The sequence below is a fragment of the Camelus ferus genome, chromosome 15 (assembly GCF_009834535.1).
Source record: "Camelus ferus isolate YT-003-E chromosome 15, BCGSAC_Cfer_1.0, whole genome shotgun sequence".
Lineage (NCBI taxonomy): Eukaryota > Metazoa > Chordata > Mammalia > Artiodactyla > Camelidae > Camelus > Camelus ferus.
This window is the reverse complement of record NC_045710.1, coordinates 34,302,051-34,323,262: the sequence shown is the minus strand read 5'-3', so window position 1 is coordinate 34,323,262 and position 21,212 is coordinate 34,302,051. Positions and strand designations below refer to the sequence as shown.

At 40.0% G+C, this 21,212-nt stretch overlaps 2 protein-coding genes and 1 pseudogene across 2 annotated transcripts in view; 2 read left to right on the top strand and 1 right to left on the bottom strand.

Annotated features, from left to right (window-relative positions):
- Window positions 1-1,341, top strand: part of FBXO11 (F-box protein 11) — a 77,689-nt gene extending 76,348 nt beyond the window's left edge. The window contains exon 23 of the mRNA XM_032497476.1: window positions 25-1,341. Within this exon, the coding sequence (XP_032353367.1) occupies window positions 25-154 (130 nt within the window). The 3' untranslated portion in view covers window positions 155-1,341. The remainder of the gene's footprint in view (window positions 1-24) is intronic.
- Window positions 1,308-20,604, bottom strand: MSH6 (mutS homolog 6). The gene is made up of 10 exons (XM_032497475.1): window positions 20,234-20,604; window positions 11,883-12,085; window positions 9,556-9,725; window positions 5,543-8,087; window positions 4,087-4,355; window positions 2,938-3,055; window positions 2,501-2,590; window positions 1,901-2,055; window positions 1,608-1,807; window positions 1,308-1,483 (listed from the first exon to the last, which is right to left on the bottom strand). The coding sequence occupies exons 1-10, from the start codon at window positions 20,491-20,493 to the stop codon at window positions 1,402-1,404; spliced, it is 4,092 nt and encodes a 1,363-aa protein (XP_032353366.1). The 5' UTR covers window positions 20,494-20,604; the 3' UTR covers window positions 1,308-1,401.
- Window positions 20,495-21,212, top strand: part of LOC102518529 — a 31,530-nt pseudogene continuing 30,812 nt past the window's right edge.

Below are 21,212 nucleotides of genomic sequence, written 5' to 3'. Positions count from 1 at the left end.
TTTTGGGTTTTCATTTCGCTTTAGGTTTTTCTGTGACTGTGGTGCTGGAACACTGTCTAATCCTTGTACATTAGCTGGTGAGCCTACACATGATACAGATACACTATATGACTCTGCTCCACCTATAGAATCTAATACATTGCAGCACAACTGAATTCCTTCCCTAAAGAAAAAGTCCTGCCATTCTAACATCATAACTTAAAACATTTTTTTTTGGAAGATTTAAATATGTGCCCATGCTACAGGAAGAGACTGTATTAAAAATGGATACACAAGGTCAGTTGACACTATGAAGCTCAAGCTACCAAAAAGAAAGTGGCAATATATTGACTCAGGATCTCAAAGCTGGGTGTTTTAGCATTACTGTGTAAAGACTTTTGAAGGGACAGAGGCGAAGAAAATAAGCTGCAATTTTGTACAGATACCAACTTCTGAAAAAAAGCTGGTGTTTTTACAGCTAGCATTGAATGCAGGCCGGCTTGCAGCAGTACTCTTCAACAGACAAGCAGCTTTGTTGCTGCCTTTATGGACGTGGGTACCAATTGCTTTTGTAATATGGTAAAAATGTGAGCTAGCACTTCTGCGTTTCTTTTGATTTTTTTTAACATGTATTCAGATTGAGAAATATGATTTTAATGCTTTAATCTCATGTAGTTTGTTTTTAATTTCAAGCAAAATCTTATTGTACTTGAATGTGCCCTGTTTTGTTAGCACACCTAGACTTGCTGTAACTGTACTCATGTCCCAGTATGTACGTTCTTTCTATGAAAGAGAAAACACTAATCTTAAATTATATCCAGCAATGTTTCTGGTATCCTTTAAGAAAAGTTAAGACTATTATTTCCTTCCCTTCCCTGTGCAGCATTCAAAACCACCCCTAGAAAAGTGAGTGTTTTAATGAGACTTCCTAGGAAGGGATGCACTGTAAAACAAAAGTATTCTTGTAACTCAGTTTTGTGAAAGGTAAAAACTACTATGTTTTAAAAGTACACTTTAGAAAGTCTCTTCAAAACAGTCCTGTATTTGACCTCTGTTCATAGTTTTTTTTTGAACAGTTTAGACAAACTGCTGGAAATTAACACAATTTCCTGCATTAAGCTGAGACAAGTATATATACAGCCCTATACAGTTTCATAGCTCCCCCCCATTTATGTGTATTGGTGACAGTGGGTATAAACAGCCTGAAAGTGTATGCATGTACCATAACATCTAGACTTAATATATTGTGGAGTATTCAATAACCATTATGTAGAAGGTAGGTAAGAATTAAAAGGGTTTAATTTCCTAGAAAGAAAATGGAAAAATGGTCATTTTTAAAAAATAAAGTTTATTAGATCATAATGTTGTGTGAATTTACCACCTTTGTCAAAAGTCAACTCAAAAGCTTCCAATGTAGTCTGTCTATAAGTCCTCAATCAAAGTCAGCAACTTACGGACAGTTCCAGCAGCTCCAGTCGACCTTTCACTAGCCAGACAAACTTCCCTTAAAAATTAAAAAAAAAAAAAAAAAAAGTTTTAGTTTACATTTTCCACATCGCATTACCCAGCTCCCTTTACTGTTTTAGCAAGGTCAGCTAAATGGTAAAATCATATGCAATTATAATTACCGAAATAACCGCAGTGACTGAGTCATCTTCTCGAATTCTCTTGCTTTTCTATGTCCCTTTCGAATAACCTCCTCAGGAAGGTTAGCAAGCCTTGCTGCATTAAAGCCGTAGCTTTTAGGACAAGCTCCTTTAATGAATTTATAGAGAAAGGTAATAGTTTCCTGGCTGGGATCTTCACATTCATTTTCTACCATGCATGCCTAAAAAAGAAAAAAATAATTACATTCACATACTAGCAATGGCAGACCCATTCAAAAACCTAGTCAACTTTTGAAAAAACAATTTGCACATACCATGTGTCCTAGGCGCACTGCAACATTTTGAGAATAGTCTTCAACTAATGAATGGTAGTGGGTAGAAAACAGTGTACGACACTTTATATTCTCAGCAAGTTCCTTAACAACTGCATTCGCTATGGCTGTCCCATCAAATGTTGCAGTACCTCTTCCTAGGACAGTAAAATATACATAAACTATGTATTAGACAATCTGCCTTATTACATTCCAAGAAGGATGTGCCTCACAAAGGAATGAAAAAAAAAAAAACAACTAACATTAGTTTGTATATCCAAAAGCATTCTGTAAGCAGGCCCTATTTAGCTAAAACAGTGCCTAGCAGCCCTTGGAGTTTTAAAGAATATGATCCAAGTACCACTGCGCTTCAGAAACTTCCTTTTAGTTCTCTTTAAATAGCCTCATTATCCAATAAATATTTTCATTATCCCTACATTATAACATTTTCCCCTACATTATAACATTTTCATAGGATTAATTTCTTAATTTTCTCCAACTATGGGGTCTATAGACAAAGGTGAGTATATTCATGTTCTTAAGAGATGTCCCTCAGACCATTTTCCAGAAAAATAATTGTGTATTTTAATTTTAATGTCTTACCTAATTCATCCACAAGCACCAGAGAATGCGCTGTTGCATGTGTAAGTATACTGGCAGTTTCACTCAATTCAACAAAAAATGTACTTTCACCTTAAAAAAAAAATCACAAATGAGTGGTCATTTTAAGAACCCTATTTATAACAGTATATTCACCTTTCAGGTCATTATCATTTGATTCTATTATGAACTACCCAGTGGTATGAAAGATACTAAAGGTACTAATCTCATTAAGAGATTATTACTTCCAGTATGTTAATAATTGCATAATGTTTTTAAATGCCTGAAAGCATTCTGCTTTGCGTAACACCAGAGGGAGAGAAATGAAACATCAAATTTAAAGGCACTTAAATTTAGAAATGAAATTTAGAAAATCACTTAAAATATAGAAATGAATTGTCAAATAATAAAGCCTTAGGTGGGGGGGAAAAACACCTCACCTGACATTATTCTGTCTGAGGCACCGAGTCTAGTAAACACTCTATCGATTGGTGTGAGCCTACAAACTTCAGCTGGTACATAACAACCCATCTGGGCCATTACAGCTAACAGGCCAGCCTGTGAATGAGGGAGGAAAAGGTCTTTTATGACTGGTATTAAAGAACAGAGAGATCCAGAAGACAGGGATAGTAAGTCAAGCTAATAAATACTAGGAGGAGTCAAGCACTCTGAAAAAAAATCTTCACAACCTACATAGGAAAAGGCCTAACTGACCTTAAAACCTTAGTGCTAACCCACTACTCTACAGGGCTGACTCTCAACCCTGGCTATACAGTACAATCACTTGGGATTGCCTTAAAACTACTGATGCCTAAAATCAACTCCAGAACAAGCTAATTGATTTCAGAGGATGAACACACCCCCACCCCAACTCACAGGCACTTTTTTGTTGCACTCTCTAGATGATTTTGCTTTTAAAATGAAAAGGAGGCTGAAAACCACCTCACTACACTATTGCCTCCCTCTAGTTAGCAAATTTGTACAGAAGTATATAATACAGTGCAGTAGAGCCAAGGGGATCAGCAAACATCTTCTGTCAAGAGCCCAATGTCTGTCAACACATTTTTTCCCCTACAACCCTCTAAAAATCATGTTTAGTTCAGTAGCTGGCCAACCCCTGGCATAAAGGTTAGACAAATATATTTATCTTCCTTAAAAAGAGTTCCTAGCAGTTAACTAGGCCATAAATTGCATTTACTTTCTTATCTGAGTAAGTCTGCAGTGGTTCTTGTAGGTCTTCCTAGAAATGGATCTTAATTAAGGACAAACACAGTATTTGCATAATCTTCATTCATTATGAATACATCTAACCTTCAGAGGAGATGAATTCAAAGTCAAAGAACTCTTAAAATATCATGGCCCAAAACCACCTTCACCTTCCTAATGTATACTTCCCTTAACATCAAATATTTGACCAGTGAGATGAATACAATTCTCAGTTTTGTAACTCCAGGCGTTTCCCTTTGCTTCCGAAGAGATCAGTGACTGAATTCTATCATGTGCTACTTGGAAAAGGATGGCTTACAAACGTAATTCACTCAAAGTGTTATAGATGACTTGGTGTAACAAAACTTTTAAGTTTACTTTACCTGTCTCATGAGTGTAGACTTGCCCCCCATATTTGGTCCAGTAACAAGCACACAATAAGCTTGGCCATTTTCCTCCTCTTCTTCCTTACAGCCTATTAGAATGTCATTAGGAATAAAGTCATCACCAAAAAAAGTCTTTGTAATGCAGGGATGACGTGATCCTTTAAGGTCCAGGAATGGAGGAGTATCTTCTTCTGGCAGCAGAATTACTGGACGACACATAGGACCATCACCCCCTCGACTGTAGTTAGCCAGGCACAGTAAGACATCTGTTAAAGAAAGGGCAAAAGTGAGGAGTCATCATTTTTGAGGTTTCTTTGTAAGCACAAAGACCCAACTTTTATAAAGTCTTCCAAAAATGCAGTGGAGGTGATTGTGTTCTACCTTCTTGCTCTTTAGACATGGCAGCTTTTTTCTAACAGTAGGCGCTCTGGTAACATTGTTCTCACTAACAAAATGCTTTGTTAATGGATTCATTAGCTGAAAATGAGTCACCAGCTTACATGTTTTACATGTCTTCATTATAGTATTTGCACTGAAATGAGACATAGCTTTCAATTTCAGCCCAAGAATCCCCTCACAGTAGGTTTCAGTCCCCTAACATGTGGACCAGAGGAAGGCCAAAGGGAAGCCAAAAGATCCAACAGAGATGCAAACCTACTGATCTCTCTTTCTTGATATAGTCCTGGAGCTAACAGAAACTAAGCTTCTATTCTTAGAAGTAGAATGTTCTGACAACAGGCACAATCTCAAAAGGAAAATATATTCAACTTTGAACACCTATACTTAGAGAAGATTTTAAGTTTATCCACCCAATTATTTGAAGCTATATTGGCCTCAGGAATAAATGGGGCACACTCAAACACAGAACAGGATGCCATTCTATTCTGGAGAGTTATGTGGAGGCTAAAATAGTTTTGTCATAAATTTGGGTAAACTATGGTTGCTATATTCTTAAAACACAAAACAACCCAAAACTGTAAAACAAGCAAAAGCTCCAAATAAGCTGGCCAGGAAGTTTTTTTTCCCCCAAGGAATTTATAAAGCTGAAAAGGTTACCTAATTAAAAATACATAAATCAGGACTCTTAGAAATCAACTGCAGAAAAGAAAATGTGACAACTTTGGCTAAGAGAAAAAAGGAAGAGTAAAATCTTTTGAAATATGCATGTAGAGAGATTCACTGAAATAAAAAATGCAAAGATATATGTAAGTAAAAACTAAGTGTTAAGTCAAGGGATAGCTTTAAATTAGTGTAACAAAAAATAGAAGCTTAAAAACACCATTTATCAAACACTAAAAATTCAACTGCAATTTGACCAAAATATATACCTGTTACTTGAGTTTAGAGATACATCAGTGTGAACTCTCCAATGGACTTAAGTCTCAATATGCAATTAGGAAACAGAACGTTACTAACCAAAGCTTTAGGGACAAGCCTGTCAAGGATGCCTTACCCAACACTGCGATGCACTCTACAGCAGCCTGCCAGTCCTTGTAGTTTTTATCAAAGTTATAGAATAGTCGCCGCATGCAGTCCTTCAAAGATACGTCTCTCCGTTCTTCAGCATTTATCAGACTAGCCAACTTCTTCTCAATTGTTTTGGTCCAGTATCGTTTACAGCCCTTCTTTGTGGATTTCAACTCATATTCTTCCGGCAAATTACGGGTGATGAAATTCTCTGGAATTTCCAACTGGTAACGATTCCTACCAATTCCCCAGTAGACTATGGTTCTACAGCCAATTCGACTGCGCTGTTTCTCCAAGTATTCCAAGAGGCTCTGTTCATTTTCTCTTATGTCAGCAAGAGCTTGGTCATAATCTGGGTCAAATCCTGCTTTGGGAGTAATCAGTCCAGTCTTTCGAGCCTTTTCATGGTCAAAGGCTGTAGCCCATCGGTTCAGTTCTACAGTCAAATCAGGAAAGCGGCCTTCAGGAGTTTTTGTCTGCAGAGTGATGATCTGCTTGAGGATTTTAGACTTAAAGTCATCAACAACTTCTTCCATAATCTCCACAATTTTACATATTACTTTGAATCCTTCCAGAGCAGAAAGAAAATCAATAATCTTTTTTTTACTGTATGTGGTTTCTTCATACATTATAGCCCTGCTATCAGGGTGGTTCTGGCTCTTCAGGGGAGACCCAACATTATGAATTTTACTCAGTAGCCTCTCAAGGTCTGGAAGCTTCTTTAGAAGGTCTGCAACCTCAGAGGTTTTGTCAGGCACAATCATTAGGTCTTCTATGGCATCTAGACGATCATTGATAGCGTAAGGGTTACAGAGTGGGGCACAAAGCCATTGTTTTAGGAGCCGCTTACCAAAAGGAGTATGGCAAGTATCAATCTTCTCTAGTAGGGTCCCTTCAGTAGAACCATTTGTTCCGTTCAGAAAAATCTCCAAGTTGTTTAATGTCACAGCATCTAGCACCATACGTTGATTGGCTTTAGCAAAGAAAGCACCAGGTCTTGTAGCACTGACCATGTCAGAATCCAAGGGGACATATTCTTCAAAATTAGCCATTGATAAAAGCTCCTGATCAATAAGGCATTTTTTGAGGTAGAAGACACAACCACCGAGAGCAGAGAGGGCCAATTCACTCTTCTCTCCTGGTGTCAACCCAATAGAATCAGACTCTGAGGTCATGGCTTTAAGCACCTGGGGTAACATGACCCCACTGCCCTCATTTAAGTTGTCTGTAAAATACCCTTCTTCAACGAGAGTTCTCAAAGTTTTGGCTGCATCCCAAAACTGGGAGCCTGGCATCAGACTTTCCTGAAGAGAAGAAGATAACGAACCTTTCAGAATCATCTTAGTTTCCGTTGAGAGATTTCCTTTCTCAAACAAGACTTGTACTGGTGGATAGTGTGCCACGAGAGTCCTAAACCTGGAACAATGGCGGTCATCTGAAAACTGACCTATGAAGAACTTTCCAAGTGAAGTATCAACAAAGCATACACCATACACTCGCGTGTGGCCAGAAGAATCCTCCTCTTTTTCTTTGAGGCTAAGAAGATACTTACTGTAGTTCTCAGAGGGGTCACCTTCTAGCACACTGTAAGTCTGTGTACCCTTGGTAATGACCCTACAGATCTCTCTCCTCACCACTCTATCATACTTAGATATATGTGCCATCTTTCGGCATCGTGCCTCCATCATTTCTGGGGTCTCAGTCTGTTCCACTCGTGCTACTTTATAGCCCTTCTGGACCAGGGAATCTGAGTATCGGCCAAATGCAATTTCAGGGAAACCAGAATGGGCCCAGTTACCTTTCATGAATACCAGCCCCAATTCATTGACTCCAGTAAGAGCATCCATGTGGTACAGCTCATAAAACTTCCCCACCTTATAAAATATGACAAGATCAAAGTTCTGGGACTTAATCTGCCACCATTTCCTCATCCCAGGAGTACAGGAATTAAGGAAATCCTCCGGCACATAGAGTGTGGATGCATCAAAATCAGGGTGATCGGGTCGCCTCCTGTGCACATCTCTCCTCTTTTCCTCCTTAAGCCACTCTAAAGTTTCATGATACCAGACAGTGGGGCGACTACTGTCATCACAACCTCCACTAGTGTGGGTTTGGGATTCAGAATTCTGAGGGGCAGAGAAAGCACTCAAAGTACTCTTGGTTTCTGAGGAAATACCAGTTGCTCGTTTGGTGGCTGAGGGCATTTCTTTCCTTGAACTTTTCCTTTTGAGGGAGCCATTTCCAGTTATCATTCTCTTCCGCTTTGGAGCAACTTTGACAGGGCTGTCCAGGCCTTCACTGTCACTATCCCCGACTCCACTGCTGATTTCATCACTGCTTCCTTCCTCCTTAGCATCCGGCTTGAATTCCACGTCAGAGCCACCAATGTCACTCTCAGAGTCTGATATGACCCTTCGTTTTTTTATCTGGCGGCTACTTCGCCTGGATCCTTGCACCTTAGGCTGCACTTCCTCTTCACTCTCAATTTCATTTTCTTCTTCGCTCTTATCTGATGCATAAGTTGCACCTGCCTGGCAGGCAAAGAAACAGTATTTAAAAGCAAAGCAAAATGTGGAAAATGACAATATTGCTGTGGAACGTCTCTCAGTATGCTGCAACTTCATATACCAAGAGAAGAACCTACCTCCAGAAATTAGAAACTATTCAATTTGTTTCATGTAACATTAAAACAAGCATCACACTACAGGAGTAAGTCATTCTGTCATGGGAGTTCTATCCTATAAAATACTGAGCACATCATCAGCATGACCCATACATCACAAGTACCCATACGTGATGTCCTCATCAAGAGTCATAACTGGAAATAAACAACTTTCAATCTTCTATTATCTTTCTTCCAGGGCCACCTCTCCTCTTAGTTGATCACGTTATGAAGTTTACCATTTTATAAATTCTTTAGTGTAAGAAAGCAGTAAGCAATCTATACTGGTTCTAGTCCTTGCTCTTCCCACAAACCAGTTGAATCTTCCTGGGAAAGGCATATGCACTTATCATGGACCGCCCTCATACGTAAAACAGTATGGGGCTAAGTGATTTCTGTAGTTACTATCCAGGTCTAAACCACTGATTAATATTATCATTTCTGGTCTCAATCTCAAAAATAAGGTTAAAAACTTTCATTTCTCTTAAAATACTCATTATATTAACTTGTTTATTGCCTAACTTACCTATAATAGAATAAAACATAAAAATCAAGCTTAGTTATAGATGAATCTCTTCTAAGCATATATCTATCATTAAGTTAGAGAATAATTTTTTTGTATTTTTTTTATTGAAGTACAGTCAGTTTACAATGTTGTGTACATTTCTGATAGCTTTTTCTTTTTAATTTTTTTGGGGGAGCGGTATTTATCTGTGTATTTATTACTTTTGGTGGAGGTACTGGGGACTGAACCCAGGACCTCGTGCATGCCAGGCATGCACTCTACCACTGAGCTATACCCTCACCAGTGTTTGTTTTAAAATGTATCATTTACTTGTTCATTTCCTTAACAGGATTTAATTAACTCAAATAGTGACCATTAATATTTGAAACCAATGCTGTATGTCAAGGTTATTCAACCTCTATTCTTACCAATCCAAAATACAACAAAAAGCATTAGAGCATAAAACTGGATAAATTTCCTGACCACACCCTCATATAGAAAGCAGTTTACTATCAGACACCATGACCAATTTTATCACCACGTCCTTACTGTCCCTAGCTCTCTATGCTGGTTACCAAAATGGTACTACCTCTTTTAGCATGTGTCTTCCAACAGGCTTGAGAACTTAAGTAAAAAGGGGTGCTAGATTACTTAGAATCTCAGCAGTCTAACTTGACCTACAGTCCAGGGGTGTACAGACATATGTGTGTTATAAGTGGAAATATATATATATATGTAAATATATATAAAACAAGAAAATACCACTAATACACCCCTCCCCCTTTTCCATCACTCTCCTAACAGAAGTTAATAGTTGTATACAATGTCCCACCTCCATCTCTTCTTCCTCCTCTGGTTCTGAGGGCTCATCACAGACTGCCAATTCAAGCCTCTTAATCTTGTCTTTATTCAACGCTTCATCTGCACGTTGCATTGCTCTGAGTATTTCAGGCTTTGCACTGTAAAAATGACCTCCTTTCTGGGCTTCCTTTGACTTTGAACCTAAAACATATATATATATTTATTTATTTGTAAATAAGAACTCTTGGCTGGATATTTGGCTCAATGTACAATACTTGCCCTTGTTCTTTAGAATGACAACAATCAGGTATTAATTTTTAATGTCCCAATATTTTTGATTGATATAGACAGATCAATTAGTCTCATGATGAGCTGGGACTACGGACCCTAAATACCTAGGCATACCTATTTAGGTAAGACATGAAATGTAAGGGGGAGTCTGAGACCCTTTAAAAAAAAAAATTACTTCAGGAAGACAAAGACTACACTGTCAGTTACATGAAGCAATATTAAAGTTTGTTCCCTAGGCAGTTAGATTATGATATATTTAAAAAACAAACCAAACAAAAAAACCCACCCTACTGTAAGGAACCCTACATTCTGGGAGGTTAACCCAGTTCAGACTTTATTTAATGTGTTAAATTTTTTCAAAACAGTTGCATCAAAATGTCTTGCTCTGCTTCAAAGTAAAACTCTTCCTTTATTCATTTCATTCCAAATAGCTAGACAACTCTATCCACTGAGCAAAAGGTTAGATGTAGAAGATCTAATGTAGAACAAGTCTAATGGTACAGAATTGTTTTAGTTCTTTTCCAAGATGCATAACTAGGAATGTCTATTTTCTTCTGCCTGAATTTAACTGTAATTGGAAAACAAATATAATTTGTCTAAATTTAAAAGATCCAAACATTACATTGCTTCCTTCTTTCTGTATACTAAAGCTGATGAGACATTCTAAATTTCCATAGGATTAGACATTTTCATGGGATGAATAAAACAAAGCTACAACTTCTCATTTCTCTAAAGAGCTGCACCAAAGCTACAAACTGCAATAATCAAAATCATTGAGGATAGCTCTAAAATTTTCCCAAAGTATCTGTTGCAGCTGTACCACCCCTCCTCACCCCACCTGTCTACTATCATCATTCCCCAAAACCTCTGATGCAAACTAACTAAACCAGGCCCCTCCAAAGGCCTACTGTTTTTTCATCCATGCCTCTTTGCTGATTTATTCACATATATGTATTACAACAATTTGGAAGTTTAAAGGGCAAAGGACAGTACAATATGCACAGGAGTTAGTTTCTAAAATAATTACAACAAATATGTAAACTTTTCTGATCTCTTTTTAAGGTCATTTTGCCACAGGTTTGTTTAGGATCTCAAAATTAGTCCTGGAAAAAGATTTCATCATCTGGTCCAACTCTCTCACTTTATATATATGCAAGCAAAATCAGAAAACAAATTACTTTGTTTATCCAAGGTTATACAGCATATTAGTGACGAAGACAGAATCAAATTTCCTTATTCTCTTTCCATCCTGCATGTCAGATTTCCACGTAGACTTAACTTTCTTCAGTGTACCCTCCCTGCCCTGCAGGATGAGGAGCAACATGATTCCCAGAGGTTTCTGGGAAACTGACTGCTGTTCTGATCTCAAAATACTGAGTTCAACAATATCCTAGCCTGAGGAGTCTGAAGATAATGGAGAAAGACTTGCACATGCTCAAGGTTACAGGCACTGCAGACTGCAATCACACTGTGTGTGCACCGTACAATTCAAGGGACTGACAGGGTGCACCCAGTCCAAGTGAAGCTATATATGCAGGACCGCTGATGTCTGTGATAAATAAAGCTGAGCCTGGGAAGAGAAACTTAAGTTTCCACAAGTCTGATGTGAAACTCAACTCAGATGTACTCATAGGTGAGGATTTTGAAGGTAGCATGCACCTCTATCTGTCCCACAGAGTATCACTGATCAGTATGCTATGCATCCTGACTGCACTGTCTTTCTGTTGGATCCTTTAAGATGCTGTTTAATTTATTCATGTCTGAATTTAGCACTTTGGTCCAAATCACAAGATTAAATCATGAGGTCATTCCCCACCCACCTTAAGGCTATGATATTGCTGTAAGTCACTCAAAGAAAAGAAATAAAAATTCCACTTCACACAACAAACTGGCTGAAAACCAACTGCATCTTATTCTTTCCCCATGCTGGAAGCTTTCACTACACCACTCCTGCAATTTATTGGAGTGAAATAAACTTAATTTCACTGTATGGGAGACACTAATACTTGTACTAATGTGTATGTGTGTGCTCACTCACATATACAATCTGCAGAGTAGCTCTCTTACCTGTATATGGCTTTAATAACCTTCTGCTGACCCAGCCCCTCGTTGGGCTGTCATCAAAAAACTGTACATGAATTCGGGCGGACTTTCCTTTCTCACGGATGAATGTTCCATCAAAAGGGTGGTTGTAAACCAGGCAAGGCCACCAGGGGTAACCCTCCATCTTGGCCCAAACCAAATCACCTGGTGAGAAGTCACAAGAACTGCTGCCAAAAGGAAATACATAATTTGATTAATATTTGGTTAAGCTACATTAAAGGCAATTACCTACAAATCAGCAATTCTAAGGAAGGTATCTTTAAGATTACTTTGAAGCTTTCTGGCACTTATGTTCAGGCACAGAAATTCTAGAATTAATGATTTTTTAAAACCAGATTTTCAAGTCATTTTTAAAGACAAGCAAATACCACAACGCTTATTAAGACAAACACAAATATAATGAATCCTGGTATTAACGTTGGAATCTATCTCAGAACCAGGCAAAGTTTAAAAACTGGCAGAATTCTGACAGAATACTGACAACAGGAAAAAGGCATACTCATTGTACATGCACTCCAAATTACAAGTAACACCTGTCCTACAATATGGTGTATATACAAGAGAAACAGGATCTGACCCAAAGTATTAATAAAATACCAAGCATACCAACTATGTAAATTTGCTGAATATATTACCTCATTAGACTTTGCTTGGAATCGGTTTCCAGTTAAGCTCCAATGTATTTCAAATATTCCAAAAGCTAACTAGCCCACTATTACCCTCAACTTGGCCCTAAAAATCCAGTTTTATGGAAAAACTTAAGAGATAATTGCCTAAAATGACCAAAATAGTGAGTACATCATGCCTACAGAATCAACAGGAGATTCAATCTCCACAAAAACAGATTTAGCCCTGACGGTTTCCTGAGAAAGGGAGAGGAGAAAGGGGAGGGCGGAGGAGTATTTAGCTAGCAGACTACAAGAGTCCCTCAGCAATGACAAGGCCACAACTGATAAACCCCACTCAAGCACTGTACAGCAAGGTTTTCTAAGCCTGCGTAAGTTTTCACTGAATACCTGCAAAAGTAAAATAAGTACATTACAAAAAAGGAGTATTTTAGGCACTTTTGAATAGTCAATTGAGGCCACCTTCATCAGACCTAATCATAAAATTAAAGTATTCCTTTCTTCAAAAAATGTGAATATCAGGGAAATAATTGTGAACATGGGAACTCCTATGCCAGAAAGAATAGGAGCAAGACTTCCGCTGGTGCTTATGTCAAAGGATTTTATGGTACGTACATTTTTCTTTCAATTTACAGAGGTCTATCGTGACCTGCAAAGTTTATTATTGCCGTCAAACTCACCACAAGGGTCATCTTCAAACAGGAAGCTGGGTCTGCACAATTCAGACTTATCATAAGCGCTTCCTCCTCACTAACATATCCATTAACAGGAGACACCCTTATCTCTGTGTGGAATTGTCAAGCAGGCCTTCCCTTAACTTAGCCAGGCAGCCACTTAACCACAAAGTCTCTCACACTGGTATCAGAAAAATCACAAGATTTCTTTGTACCTAAGTACCTGAGAGTACCCTAAAGCTGTACCCTTTTCTGTTGCTAAATGAGGGAAATAACCTTCATCTACATTGAGACACTCTCAGTTCTGAGTCTGAACTCTGACAGTAACTTTTAGAAGATTGGCCAGGGAGCAAATAACATGTTATGTCAATGAACATGTTACCCCATAGGAAGCATATTTCTGGCTGTAGAGTCTTCAGACATCAGGCTACAAACTGTGTGTTGAACAAGGCACATTTTTCTGAAGGGGAAACCAGTAGGGATACCCATCAGTCAAGACTGGCTGCCCTTCATCCCGTAAGAGATGGATTTTGGTGTGTACACAGTGAAGCCTTAACCCATCACTGGCTAGTTTGAGGCAGTTCCTCCCCAAGATGAGCCCTGAAACTGACCAATATGGAGTGAGGGTTACAAAGTGTTCTTGGTTTGTGAAAGTGAAGATGACTTTCTTGCCTGTGTGAACTAAGGGTAAGGACAAAAATGGCTAAACTCAACACTAGCTATTTCATTATATAGACGTCTACAAAGGCTACAAATTCTCTAGAATGAAGTTAGTGCATCAGAGACTTTGACAAATGAACATCTTGGTGGTAACATCTGAAGTTCAAGGGAGCAGGATGCCTTGAACATAATGGAATTCTGTTTTGCCTGGTATAAGGCAACAAAGCACTTGCGGGTATCTCAGTTGTCTTGGGGGCTGCCAGAGAAACTAAACACCTAGATCAAAATTCCAATCAAAATTCCTGAGCAAAAAATGTGATAGCCACACCTGCCTCCTGAAAGTTCCTTTCTATCCTAAAGAATAACTCAGGTTTCCAACTGAGACCCAAGACATGTGGGGGAAAAAATGGGGGGGGGGGGGTCCGGGAGTTATACCTGTCACTGTACTATGTAATGGTACTATTTTAACAAGTAAGTTAATCATCCTAGTTTTTATCCCAAAGGAAATAACTTGAGCTTTCTAAGATTACTGTTACTTTAAAACTGTCATTGGTACAAATGTAGTACAAATTGCAGAACACTGTAAAATGGTGTTCAAAGGTCTCAAAATGATTAGAATAGATTCCTTTCCAAACAACCAATTTAAAAACTTAATGTCTTTATATTTATTTGAAAAACAAATGTACATCCTCACTAGAGAAATATATAAAAAGCTAATTACAATCACTATCAGTTTTGAAATACACTCCTTATCTGTAAAGCTAAAATGTTACTACAAACTGAATTGTTTAAAAAATTTTGGTTCCTCCAAAAGTAAAAGGCTTTAAAAAAGTTTAAAACCTTTTAAAGTTAACTTTAAAAATTCTGGCCCAGGGGAACTTTATTCAACACCTTGTAATGGCCTAAAGAAAAAGACTATGAAAACGAATATATATTATTTACATACATATAAATGAATGAATCATATGCTGTACACTAGAAATTAACACAACATTGTAAACCAACTATACTTAAAAAAAAAAAAAAAAAGGAAAGGACAACAGAACTAGTTCCCACAGAGAGGATTGTTTTGTCTCACATCTCAGCCAAAAAAGCCCTGTGACTTGAATGGTCCTAAATGTGGAAGTTACAGAAGAACTGATCTGTCCTTTCAAACATAGGTGCCTTGAAGCTGTTTCTTCACAGAGAAAGAGGGAGGGCAGAACATTCTTAAAGACTTAAGCAAAGACAATGCTGGCCCTTCTATGACCTAGAAACTGTGACAACCAAGGACCTGGACTGAGAGGACAGCAATGAATAACAAAATTGTTCTACTCAAAAAAAAAGGAAAGGAAAAGAGAAGAAAAATTCTGGCCCAGGAAATAGTGATTTCCAGTCAAAAAGAGAATTAAACAGGTAATAAAATGTATGGTGTAATAAAACTAAACATTTTAAACATTTCTCACTTAAAATTTTTCTTCACTTAATGCTAACAAAAAATTTAAGAAACTTCGTGTGCAAACTAATTCTTACCGGTAATTTAAAACTTGTATCTCTGGTAATTGTGCAGTTTCCACAGAATGCCAAAATAAAAGGAACATTTATTTTAATCCATGCAAATATTCAGATTTTTACCAACATTAAATACTGTATTAAAGATATGTAACTGTAATGTAAGCATGGGCTCACAGCTAGAATGTGCTGTAGTTCAAATATCTGCAATCTTTTATACACTGGTCCTTGTAAGAACCAGGAGATCTTACAAAATCACATAGATGTATACAACTGGCTCTACTTAAAACTTCATTTAAACAGTCGGATACTAATTTTACTGCATATTAATATTTGGATGCATTTTCTGATAATTTTAACATCTTTCTCTTCTACCTAGGACCGTGTTTTAAGTATTAACGAGGATCATCGAGCCCTATGCAATGTAAATCCAATTTGAAAATACCTGGGCCAAAAAGTTACTTTACTTCTAGGTTATTTGCAATGTAAAATGCATTAGGTCATCCGAAAGCCCAAGCTGAAATGCCAAAATATTGGAATTATCTTATGATATACTGTATAAATAAGATTCAACTATGGTCTTACAAGTGTTCTTAAAACAGTATCTTCAGTGTTTTATATTCTTGGGATTTTAAAGACAATGAGAAAAGAAAGGAAAAGCTGACGGTTCCAAAAAACAAATATAAAAAATGAGTTAATAAAGCTAAATGTGAAAAAAAAAATTAAATAAAGCTAAATGTGTATTTGATATATTGATAACTTTTCCTTTAAAAATCACATTATTTTGCTCTTTCTTAAGCCCATAACCTTGATGTCAATTACTGGTTGTGCCTCAGATATTTATAAGCAACATTTTTGGCTGTATACTTTTTAAAAAAGAATCAGCAGATACCAAAGCACTGCTAGAATCTGCTTCCATAAACAATAAAAGATACTGGATTTATCTAACAAAAACTTGTTTATATAAACATTGAGTCCTCCCAAATGTGAAAATGCTCTCAAACTGAGTTTAGAAACCAAACTATCAGTGTTTGTACCTACCTCTCAAGGTAAATGATTAGAGCAGAATTTCCCTACTTTCAAATAACTAAATACAGTACTGAGAAAAGAGAAGTAATCAGAGCAATTAATTCCAAGGGCTCCCATCATACCTATCCAGCTACCTGTACCTCTGCCCATATACCTGGCTTTCTTTCCTACAGCTTAGGTAACTATGGCACCCATCACTTATGCACTAAGTCTAAGGTGACCATATAAATTATCATCCAAACTGGCCTCTAATAATATTTCCTAAATATTATTAGAAAAGTCTGTAAGAAACTTAAAAAAAAAAAAAGACAAAACAGGGTTCTTTGGAGACCAGCTTAAGAAGCAGGGAGAATTGACAGTGGTCCTCAGAACAGAAGAATGTTTTCAAAATTTCTGAGGTAATGTTAAAAAGTCATAAAAGAGGGGGAGGTATAGCTCAGTGGTAGAGCGAGTGTTTAGCATGCATAAGGTCCTGGGTTCAATCCCCAGTACCTCCATTAAAAATAAACAAACAAACCTAATCACCCCCACCCACACACACATACAAAGAAAAAAAGTCATAAAAGCCAGCTTAAAAGAGGCTCCCAGTGACCAAATTATGACATGTTCAGCATCATTTAATACCAGTTTTAATTATACTGATTAAATCAACTTAGGTCTGTGGCTCCACGATACTTTTTAAAAGCTTGAATTCTTTTCTTACAATAACTATATTAGCTGCGATATTTAGAGAAATATATTACTATAGATTTAACTGTATAAAAAATATCAGGAAAGGCACCTACAGCTAGGGCAGACAGTTACCTTTAACTAAAGGCTCTTAGGGGAAAAAAACCCTTCAAGGTCTGAAATACTGCTCCTGGTCTGCAAATGAGTATAAGGCACATACTTAAAAATTTTTACTGTCCTCATTTCTCATAATCAACAATTATCATTGAAATGAGATTGTGAAAAATAAAAAAGCTAAGATTTGCTTTGAAAAGCCAGATTTAAGTGTTCAGAAGCCTTGCTCACAGCTCTTTCCATCATGAGGCCATAATTATTAAGACTAATAAACTACAAAAAAAATATTAAGTATTGAGAAGGCCCAGGGCACACAGACATACATCTCATAGCCATTTACTCAAACTGACATCACCTCAACTCCTTCCTCTCTCTCATCAACCCAGGTAGAAAAAGACTTGCATCCCACCTAACTGACAAAGAACTGGGGTGGGGGGGAGGCAAAAAATACTTTAACACTTGAGCACAAGAGGAGACTAAAGGACAAATGAACATTAAAAGATGCTCAACTTCTTTTAAAGCTTTCAACTGACCCTCAGAAAAAATCCAAGTATCTTTTCTATGGACAATTTGCAGGACCTTTCTCTTCCTGAACCAGCTTCCTAAAACACCCTCACCTCCACGTTAGCCTAACTCCTATCTGTTCTCTAGTCTCAGCCTAGAGAGCTGAAAGCCCACCCCAATCCATACAGACTCCTTCCTCCCCACAAAGTACACAGAGCTCATCCACTCTGCTCTTGCTCTAAAACTGCCTTTTCACTTGTCTTGTTCACTATTACATCCAGGATCCACAATGCCTGATACTGCGACTGCCAGAGTAGGTACAGTAACATTAGCTGAATGAAGACCAAATCTATATACTGGATGAAGTTTGTTTGTAAGTCTAGTCTCAAATGCCCATCTTTCTTAAACACTCTGTAAACAGTCTCCATAGCAGGAGGTCAAGTGTAAAAAATGTTATGGTTTTACAAGTCTAAATTCAGACCTCAAAAGACAATAGCAATATGCTAGTCAATACATAAAGCACAACCATACAAAGAATACTTCTGTCTATTTAGAATGGATACAGGAATAATCAAATTCATGTTCAAGTAAACATAACACAGTCGTGCATCTCACCATGAAAAACAGTCTGTTATGGAGGATGCACATGTACGAAAGGAAAAATATTTTTCCCTCTACCCTTCTGAGTTTTTGGCTGAGAGCCCCTGTAATAAAAGACAGATTAACAAAAGAAAGATAAATAAAAGTTTATTAACATGTATACCTCCCCGTACACAAGGGAGATACCAAGGAAAACTGAGTAACTGCCAGAGATGGCCCAAGTAGCCACCTTAAATATGGTCTGCAGCTAAAGACAAAAGAAAGATGGGGGAGGAGGCAGGGACAGAAAGGGAGGCTACCAGGAAAACAAAAAACAAGTGTAAGGTTGTTATGCAGATTTAAGTCAGTGCCGTCTCCATTTAATAAGTTTCTCCTGATTTAGTCATCCTTCTCTTCCTAGTACAGGAGACACCCTTACAAATGGAGATTTCCTTTTTAAATGTAAATTACCCTTAGAGAAGAACTACGTCTTCAGTTTTCAGAGCTGCTCCTGCGTCCGCTGTTCTCAAAAATAATCAGCTCTAAATAATCTATATGCCAGAGGCAAATTCTGGGGTGCCATATCCTGCTACTTTTCACACAACTATATCGTTAGACTGCCTGAAAGGGTCGCTTAAAGGAGGGTAACACTCTATAATTACACTTGGACTTTGAAAAATCCGTAGGACACGCAAAACGCTGGACACTTCGAGATCAACTACTCAGAACCAAGAGCCAACTCTCCGATCTTGAACAAGTTCTTTACTTTTTCGGTAACTATTTCCTTCATCCTTTCAGACGACTACCATTACACTTTATGCCTAATACAACACTTGGGATACAGTGAGTGCGAGCTTTTCAAAATGTCGCCCGCTGCTCTGACAAAGGCAGCTAAGCCCTGGAACAGCACCGAACAGTCGAGAAAGCGAGGAGGGCACCTCCGGACAGGCTGCCCCATAATCGTGTCCATACACCCCGCCCAGAGTCAGATCAAGTCCTTTAGATGCCCACTCTCAATCCCAAAAAACTACGGTACCCCATTCTCTCCTGGAATTGTCAACAAAAGATGCACTACTTCTTAAATTAACATTTTTTTCAACTCGACACAATACTCCCACGTGTGTCAAAATTAACATAGCTTCTAAATTTTCCATCTATTTTGGTGCATATGCTGTATACCTAAGGGATAACCCTAGCTAAAACCCAGAACTTTCTGCTTCCCCGCCCCTGCAATCCTTACTCGGGCCAATCAGGCCTCTAGGTCCCGGAGTTGACACCCCCCCCCACCTCCGCGCGGGCGCTCTAAACTCGGGGTCCACCCACCAGCACCCACCTCCCTCACAGCCCACACACCAGGCAGAGGGCCTACCGCCCTCATAGGGCCTAGGCGTCCAAGGCTCTTATCGAGCGTGTTCCTCGAACGACTACTGGACCTCCAACTCACTATCCCAACTCTGAAGGCGTAACTGCCTCCGAGAATCCCATGCGCCCCTATAGCCTGCAGGCTGCAGGCGTTCATCCTCCCGGCAGGCATTCCTCCTTCCCCTTCCCCCTCCCCCTCACCGGGCAGGTACTACCCCCTCCCTCGCGCCCAGGGGGCGCACCCCACAGAGCAGGCGGAACTCCTTTCTCGGCATGCCCCACCCCCCCGGGGCTCCATCTCCCGCTTCTCCTCTCCACCCCGAACTCCGAACACCTTCCACGCCTCCTCCCCCACCACCCAGCCCCCCACCTGGCGGACCGCGTCTCCTCCTCCACCTCCAAACTAAGCGCGTCCAGCTGCCCTCCAACCCTTCTTCCTGCACAGCCTAATTCCTCCTACTGTTTACAAACTGCACCCTCAATGCCACAAACTCAGTCCCTGTACTCTTTCAAGCCAAATGTACAGCCCCACCTCCTCCAAGCCCAGGGCCTGGCGGTGCACCAACCCCCTGAGGCGACCTCCCTGCGCCTCCTTCACCCCCGCTACCTGGCGGGGGCCGCAGGCGCTGCCGACCTCCGCAGCCCTCCGTTGAGATTCCTTGTCTCGGACCGCGACGCGGAGCCCGCCAAGGGCCCGGGCCCTGGCGCGGCCTCACTCCAGGCCGCATCCCCGCCTGGGGAAGGGGAGGCCCCGGTGGCAGCGGCGGCAGCGCCGCCTTCACTTGAGGCCCTGACTGGGGCTTTGTTGGCATTATTCAGCGCTGGAGACTTAGGGAAGAAGCTGTACAGCGTGCTCTGTCGCGACATAATGACGGTCGCCGAGACCCAACTGCTCTGTCGGACCGAGCTGCTAAACCCAGCCACAGCATCTACCGCGCGGCGCCTGCTGGCGGGAAATCTGGGGGGAGGCGCGCTCCGCGGGAGGAACACGGACTCAGGCGGCCAATCGGCGGGCGCCTGGGCGTGCGCGGGCGGCGTGCGTCCGGCCCCGCCCCCTCGGGGCGCCAGGCGGCGTCGGGAGGGGAGGGGCTGGTACTCCACGCGCAGCTGCCTGAGATCCGGAGGGAGCGGGGGATGGTCAGGACTGGAACACCTGGGCCCGAAGCCGGGGGTTGGGTGCTGCGAGGCTACCCACCTCGGAAAGGCGTTCTTCTTTGGAGGGAACCTGGTGGGTGAGGGGTCACGGGGTCTGAGATCACGCCGGGGTCAGTGTGTGCCGAGTGCGCGCACAGTGTAGGCTTCAGTCGCCGCGGTGTGAGAGGGGAACCAAAGGGCCGCCGAAAGAGTCCCTTGGGGAGAAACGCCTTCTAGCGCGTGCAAGAAAAACCCTGCGGTTAGAGTGCTTCCGCCTAGGAACCGGGTCGGGGGGGGGGGGGGTGCTGGGGGGAGAAATTCAGACATAAATCAGCAGATAGAAGTCTGTTCACGTTGTATTTTCAAAGCGTTACACGTAGTAGGCTCTTGATAAATACTTTACAAAATGAATGCTAAGTGGCAGGCCCTTTATGAGTTTATGATAAAAACAA